Below are 8,400 nucleotides of genomic sequence, written 5' to 3'. Positions count from 1 at the left end.
ATATAAATATAATGTGAATGCATATCATGTGTTAATTTGCAGTTAAAGATTTATCAGTATAGTTAATGAAATGGTTATGTGGAAAATGAAAGATACAAATATTATCAAGTGTAGCTATTCAATGCTGTAATAGTGGATAACTGATATAAAAGTTAGCAAATGTATATGGTAAGATATTGGTAGAAAAATATTTATTGTGTGTACAATATGCTAAACAGTAGAATTAATTATTATAATATTATGTTAAGACTTGTGTGTAATAAGATTGTAATAGAATTAGATATTAACCATAATTAAATCTCAGAATGAGATTGAAACAGTAATCGCTCGATAATGTAAAGTATAGAAGCCATCTTATCATGGCTAACCACATTGGGGAGTGGGTGTTACTGTAGCTTTATAGCCCCAAGAGATTGTCGTCTCTAGCTGGCTTTAGACACAATATCAGTGCCCTTGGAGTATATTAATGTTGGTAGTTTATTAGTTAGGTAAAAGTTAGGGGGTTGTTATTAATATTGGAGTAAGTGATTATAGGGGTATGTACAAGCAATCTAATTGGAGAGATAAAAAAAATTGATTCTAGAGAGGGAGATGATAAAATGATTATATAATTAAATAATGAATTAAATAAATGAATGCTTAAATTTGAAAGATATTTATATTTCCAAGTGAATATATGGAACGCTTTTCTCATTTAAAAGAATATAATAGGGTATTCCTGGATGAAAGAATAAATAGTACTTTAGTTATATAAATATAAACTATTTTTAGTGTTGACTTTGTAAAACAGTGCAGAGATAATTGTATCACATTTAAGGTAAGTTACAATAATATTAGTGGAGCTAGGGGTTAGCGGGGGTGTACAAATATTATAGTGAGAAAGACAACAAATCTATATATTATTTGAATTTGGAAAATACATATTGTCCCATGTGAACAAAGGGTGTACTTTTCTCGTTTCCTAGGTTAAGTAGGGTATTCCTAGACAAAAGAATATGGAATGCCTCCCTTATACAAATAAGATATTTTTTATTATTGACCTTGTAAGCTGATGCGGAAACTTTTATATTCCATTTAAGACCAACTTCAATATTGTTATCTTTTAATTGCCAAATAAATTCACTTAAACCAGTAGAATTAGATTTCTATCTATTCCTAAAAGTGTGTAAGTGGTTCATGACGCGTTTCTCTATTGTATTTTCTTCCGAATATATATATATACATATATATATATATATATATATATATATATATATATATATATATATATATATATATATATATATATATATATATATATAGTTAGGTGTTAAATAACCACCTAATGGATATTAAATATCCAAAGAATTTACCGGGTTTTTTTACCTATATAAATAACAATGTTATGAACTATCGCTCTTAACAAATAGGTAAATGAATAAGATAAACATACAGCTTGTCAATGTATAAATATAAATTAGAAATGCAAAGCAAAATAATAAAGTGAACAACTAAATAATTTAATCATTAAATGATAAATTCAATTCAATTGTTTTATTTTATACAAACAAATGGCACATTTCATAAATTACAACTTTTTCGAGAATAAATACTGTTTAAATATAATGAGGCTTCATCAGATAGACATATCTTCTTGTTTTTGTTCTTGTTGTTTTTTCAATTGCGATGAACAAACCGGTGTAATTTCAGGAACAAGGCAAATGAGTTGTTAAAGTTGAGCAAATAACATTAGAAAACTGTTGTTTGGTACCTGAAATTCATGACTAATACTAACATTCGAAACAAAATTAACTTTTCGTAAAATATTAATAAGAAATGGCACCATTTATATGTGAGGCAAGTATGTATAAAAAATATTTTACTCAAATTTCCAATAAATCATTTTAATGTTATAAGCTGGAAAAATCGTTAAATTAGTGCTATAAACGTTTTGCAGTATTTCTTCCGACTCTTTATGTCCTAAGTTCAAATGTACACAAGGCCAGCTTTTCACTTCATTCGTCCGAGGCCGAGAAAATAAAATCCCAATCAAGTACTGGGGTCGATGTAATCCACCAATTACCTCCACTCAAAACTACTGGACTCGCACCTAAATCAGAAGCACTATTAATTGGCCAAATATTACATTCACTTGCTTACACTCCTCCCTCCTCCCTCTTCTTCACCTGACTTCCATCAACCATGATGACAGACGTACACCAATCCTGCAATAATCCTTTCCACTCTAGATGTAAGGCCTGAAATCTTGGGGAAGAAGGTAAGTCGATTACATTGATATTAGTGCTCAGCTGGTACGTATTTCGTCGAATGTGAAAGGATGAAAGGCAAAGCCAACCTCGACGGAATTTGATCTCGGGACGTAATGCTGGAAGAAATGTCGCTAAGCATTCTCTCCGGAGTGTTAACGGTACTGTCAGCTCGCTGCCTCCCAGTCACGGTAATAAAAGCTTTAACTTTTGGCACAAGCCCAGCAAGTTCGGGGAGGGCTTAAGTTGATTAGATCGACCCCCGTACGAAACTGGTACTTATTTTATCGACCCTGAATTCTTTACATTAATATTACAGGCGGGTTGATCACTGTGATTCAGAGAAGCAGAAACAGTGGAAGCGCAATGGCTCAATGGTTAGGGCAGCGGACTCACGGTCGGAGGATCGCGGTTTCGATTCCCAGACCGGGCGTTGTGTGTGTTTATTGAGCGAAAACACCTAAATCTCCACAAGGCTCCGGCAGGGGTGGTGGCGACCCCTGTTGTACTCTTTCGCTCCAACTTTCACTCTTTCTTCCTGTTTCTTGTCTCCGACCTCCTACGCAATCGCTGAGCCTGGATGCGCATTCATCCATCCGTCGATGCTCTCGGTGTCGGGAGTTGACCTGCTTTCTCTTCTGCGGGTCTTACGAATAGAAAAGGACCACGTTTCTGACTTCTCTCATCTTGCGAGCTCTGGGACGAAGAACGTTCGCTCAACAGCAACAGCAGCAGAAACAAATTTCTCAAACTCGTCATATTCAAAATAAGTGTGTGTGTGTGTGTGTGTGTGTTTATCGTCGATCGAATTAAGATTTGTATTTTCGAGTTCATGCTTTAAAAGATCAAACGCTTCAATAGCAAAGATGTCGATAGGCAAAAAGGATTTGTCAGAAAAATGAATGAGCTTTCTTAAAAACAATCAAAAATCCATTTTGCATGGTGTGCAAACAATTGTCGTGAATGCTTTAAAAAAAAGGACATCGAAGATGACGTAAACAGCTGAATAATAGATGCAATCAATAATAATCCAATTAATTGCTGTCACTGATCTTTGATATCACAAATGTAATTTAATCGTGTTTCTAGCGTGTTATTTCTGCGATCATAGACGAAGTTAATCTTAACGGTTTATTTACAATTTACTCATCCAGTCTGTGGCAGTGTCTTAATTGACAATTTCAGCAGTGTTCATCCATATTCATTCAATTTCTTAAATATGTCCGCTTTTTGTTGAATCTTTGCTTTGTTTTCTCATATTATGAGTGATGGGGGTATGTTACCAAAAGTCAATTATCCGAGGGAGGTCGTTCACTGAATCTGTTGTGGAATCTCAATTCAGAATGGAATGTAATGGAAAACGGATGGAACTTAAAGCATAAAATCTGAAAGCTAAAACTTTAAAAAAAAATCTCCTTGCCAATTAGAACGCTGTCACAGATTCAGCAAACAATAGCACTTCTTATGTCAGGTAACTGGCTTCTTGTACACAATCTTCAGTCTTTTTTTATTTCTGAGGAGACCAAACAATCGTCTCATCGAACGCCAAACTTAACAAGAGTCAATTCGCATAACAGACCCCTTTTCAAGCTAAGAGCGCCGAGTAAATAATAAATATAAACCAAATGTATGTTAACAAATGCTGTTTATTGGATATTTTTTTCAGATGCTGATGGTGATGTACAGTAAAAAGTAGAAATGTTCGAGAAATTCCCAAACTGCAGGCATTTTTTAGCTATTATTCTTGTGGAAAGAAAAGAAAAACAAACAAATAATCCCAAAAATGAATTACAGATACAGAAAAGGAGAGAAAATTCACTGATTTTTGTGAATGTATACAGGAATCCCAAGATCCATGTTAAACCCATAACAAGACTGAGCTTGAAGAAAATTTGGAAGTGAATATTATGGTAACTTATTAAATATTTTGCAGAACGCTTCATTTCTAAACGGAGGCCTCTTGAAATAAAAATAAAGGCTAAAATATTAAGTATTAACAGTATTATCACTGGAATTCCAAACACCAATAATAAACACTTTCCATTTGTAATCCAACATATACCCTTGCCATATGCTGGCGAAATTGCTTTGTTTTCTGGTATATACTCAAGTAGGAGTGACATAGTTACAATTATAAGTGGACTGATCCATGCATATATAGAATACGGTAAAAGTTTTTTATTACCCTGATTAGAAATATGAAATTGCATGAATCCTGAGAAAGTGCAGCAGGCATCAAACGATATGACATTCATCCAGAAGAACGATGCTAAGAAAGAATAATGCATCAAAACAGCTGTTAAAATACATTGAATAGTATACGGAGGTACATATCTAGAAATAAGAAACAAAACCTCTGCCAACAACAGCGATGACAGAAGACTGATTACGAATTTACCTGGTAAAGTACGTAGTTCAGGTATACAGAGATAAGTTACAATTGTTATTAGTAGAGCAGGAACAGAAATAGTAAGACCTATAAATGTAATATAACTCTCAGATATAGCATATTTTGATATTGCACCGAAGTCCTTATCTATGCAGATACTTATGCCTTGAGTGTCCTGGCTGAATTCTGTTCTGTTCAGTAGTCGTTGAGTTTTATTCAAATAAAGCAGACCTTCATCATTGAGGTAATATTCATCATCACTTAGTCTCACTGCAATACAATTCATGAGTGAATAGAAGAAAACTGAACGACACTGGTTTTGATAAACATCAAATAATAAATCACTGTTACAGAGAATTGTTTCATGCCTTCCTGCGCTTCTATTCGTGTCGACACTCTCTTGAATAGCATTTATGTATTGTAATATATTACTGCTGTGGTCGAATATTATAGTCAATGGATAGGTTCTTTCAACCGTTTTGCGACCTGAATTAAAATATGTAGTGTTTAAGGCACTGCATAAAGCACAGTGTCGGTACTTATTTGAAGATGCCAGTGAAATAGAATTTGTTTCACATAACTCCGATCTATTTTCATGTCGCTCTTTTATAGAACAATTCGAAATATCGTATAAGCATTCATGTAGATTATTAATAAATGTAATATCTGGGACATCAAATGAATAAAAGGTACATGTACCATTTGAAAGGTACCTTGAAAGTTGCTGATATGTAATATCATTCACATCGCATTCATAAATCGATTTGCCCAAGATGTATTCTTGATCGTTGCACAAAGCACAGAATAAGTTCTTGTACAATCTTTTGTCTACTTTCCCGAAAGCTGGTACTTTCAAGATATAATCTTCATCAACAGAATTTTCACATCTGCTCACATATTCTTTAATAGGGTAACTAGGAAGGCATTTGTCAAGGGCAATGTAATATCCAATTTTCAGTTTCGTACAACTTTGTGCAGAAATATTTTGACTATGAGAAACATTACGATTAGCTAGGTCTAAACAACAATTCTTAAACAAGTGACATTCAGGTTGACACGAACATTTGTGATATAGCTCCCATTCTGAGCAAGAAACTGATGTTGCATCATAATACTTACTTTGCAAACATAAATTAGCATTTATAAAAAAGTAGAGGATAAATGAAACCCACTTCATTGTTTATTCTTAAGGATTATTAATTCTGCTTTCTATTATAATAATTTTTTTCGCAACAAAAAAGTAGTATTGTTCAATGATTCCGAATACAATATGAATAGTTACTCATTATCAATCTTTAAGTCAACAAACTACGCTACTCTATACTTTCAAATGTTAGCCGATAGGGAACCTTTACGTGGTCGCTCGACCTACCAGACATAGCAGCAAAATCACCCTCCCTCAGATCATTTCTTAACCTAAGCACAAGACATTGGATAATTTAGTTTTCTAGATATCTCTAAGAGGATGGGCTGGCCAAGGCTGGAATACCTTTTATCTCATGTCTACTAGAGCAGCGAATTGGCAGAGTCGTTAGAGCGTCAGAGAGAACACCTTGCTGTATTTGTTTCGATTGTCTGCGATGTATTTAAATCCTGCGGAGGCCTGCTTTGCTTATCATTCCTTCATAGGCAATAAAGTTACATTCAAGTGATAACTCCTTCTATCACTCTCACTCTCTCTATCTATCTATCTATCTATCTATTTATTTATATCTATCTCTCCCTCTCTCTCTCTCTCTCTCTCTCTCTCTCTCTCTCTCTCTCTCTCTCTCTCTCTCTCTCTCTCTCTCTCTCTCTCTCTCTCTCTCTCTCTCTCTCTCTCTGTGAAAATGTTACGTTGAAGAACCCAAGAAAAGAAAGTCCATGTCGCAGCCCCACTAATCCTTTTACTACCGCCCAATGAGCGCGATGAGATAAAAAAAAGATCTACTCAATCAAGGTTGACTCGATGCTAGACAACTGCAACCACAACAACAGTAATTAATCAAAAGCTCTGATCAGCACTTATACAATCAAGAAGATATAATTACAATACGATATTTATATTCGTGGTTTCACACTTGAATAAGCTGAGTGTTTAATAGGATTCTTATCAAGAATAAATCGTGTCAATCACCTACGGTTGAATTAATAAAGCTTTAGTTCACATTCCTCAAACAGGAATATACTCTGTGGCTACTTCGCAGTTAATATATAACAAAGTGAATGCTTATTGGCTTCTTGGTAGCAACTTTCACTCACAGTCCAAATTATTATAGAACAAAATACTCCTGCTGCTTTGTGACTTTTCTAATGGAGTTCTCAGTATTTGTCATATAAATATCATCCAGGGACATATGGGTTTCAGTTGTGGTTGCCTGGAATAAAATGTTAAGAGATAATTAAATAATCAATATCATAAATAACATACATAATGTTGAAATATCATTTTATTAAACAAGCATCAATAATGTCAGAAATATATATATCAGAAATAAGCAGAGTTAAGCATGTAATTAAGCATGATGATGATGATGATAATAATAATAATAATAATAATAATAATAATAATAATAATAATAATAATAATAATAATAATTATAATAATAATAATAATAATAATAATAATAATAATGATAATAATAATAATAATAATAATAATGATAATAATAATAATAATAATAATAATAATAATAATAATAATAATAATAATGATAATAATGATAATGATAATAATGATAATAATAATAATAATAATAATAATGATGATGATAATAATGATAATAATAATAATAATAATAATAATAATGATAATAATGATAATAATAATAATAATGATAATAATGATAATAATAATAATAATAATAATAATAATAATAATAATAATAATAATAATAATAATAACAATAATAATAATAATAATAATAATAATAATAATAATAATAATAATAATAATAAATGCCCTGATGCAGTACCAGGCAGTGGCTCTCATGGCTTCTGATCTTAACTGATTGGAAGTGTTATCATGTACATTGTTTTGTCTTGGTATAAAAGATGGGCTACAGCAAATATTCTGCTCAATACCACAGATTTGCTTGTCAGTTGTTTGACCTTAACCAGTTGAGCATGTCCCTTAGTGGCTGACGATATGTGCATCTCTGATCACGAGCAGAAGTAGTGGGGGAGCATCATAGCCATGTGTTGAGAGGGATTGTCTGGGGTTTGAATAGTTCACCTCTGGAAACATGGGTGGTTCTTTCAACATCCTTAAACAACCCTTATTCAGGGACCGTTTGAGCGGGATGGGCTACTCAACCTGAAGAAAATTCTAACTGGGCCCCACCTGCAAGGTCATGTGCTGTTTATCTTGATATGAGATCACCATGTCGCGCACATATGGTTGTGATGCATGTGCCTGGTGTACCTTTATCAGACGGGTAGTCATGATGGGTATATTGGGCTTCGTATATTTTACCCCAGTGTCACTTTGATGGCATGAACTGCTCTCTCACTCAATAATAATAATAATAATAATAATAATAATAAATGCCCTGATGCAGTACCAGGCAGTGGCTCTCATGGCTTCTGATCTTAACTGATTGGAAGTGTTATCATGTACATTGTTTTGTCTTGGTATAAAAGATGGGCTACAGCAAATATTCTGCTCAATACCACAGATTTGCTTGTCAGTTGTTTGACCTTAACCAGTTGAGCATGTCCCTTAGTGGCTGACGATATGTGCATCTCTGATCACGAGCAGAAGTAGTGGGGGAGCATCATAGCCAT

General features: G+C 33.4%; 1 protein-coding gene across 1 annotated transcript; it reads right to left on the bottom strand.

Annotated features, from left to right (window-relative positions):
* Window positions 1-3,892: 3,892 nt before the first annotated feature.
* On the bottom strand, window positions 3,893-6,401 carry LOC118765227 (probable G-protein coupled receptor Mth-like 11). Its single transcript, XM_036506966.1, has one exon. It carries the CDS (start codon window positions 5,810-5,812, stop codon window positions 3,893-3,895), a length of 1,920 nt encoding a protein of 639 aa, XP_036362859.1. The 5' UTR covers window positions 5,813-6,401.
* Window positions 6,402-8,400: the final 1,999 nt, after the last annotated feature.

This window comes from Octopus sinensis, linkage group LG10, assembly GCF_006345805.1.
Source record: "Octopus sinensis linkage group LG10, ASM634580v1, whole genome shotgun sequence".
In the NCBI taxonomy this organism is placed as follows: domain Eukaryota; kingdom Metazoa; phylum Mollusca; class Cephalopoda; order Octopoda; family Octopodidae; genus Octopus; species Octopus sinensis.
This window is presented reverse-complemented; position numbering and strand designations above follow the sequence as displayed.

What these genes read in the sequence shown, in the direction of transcription:
- LOC118765227 (XM_036506966.1), bottom strand. Translation starts at nt 5,812, where the DNA reads ATGAAGTGGGTTTCATTTATCCTCTACTTTTTTATAAATGCTAATTTA.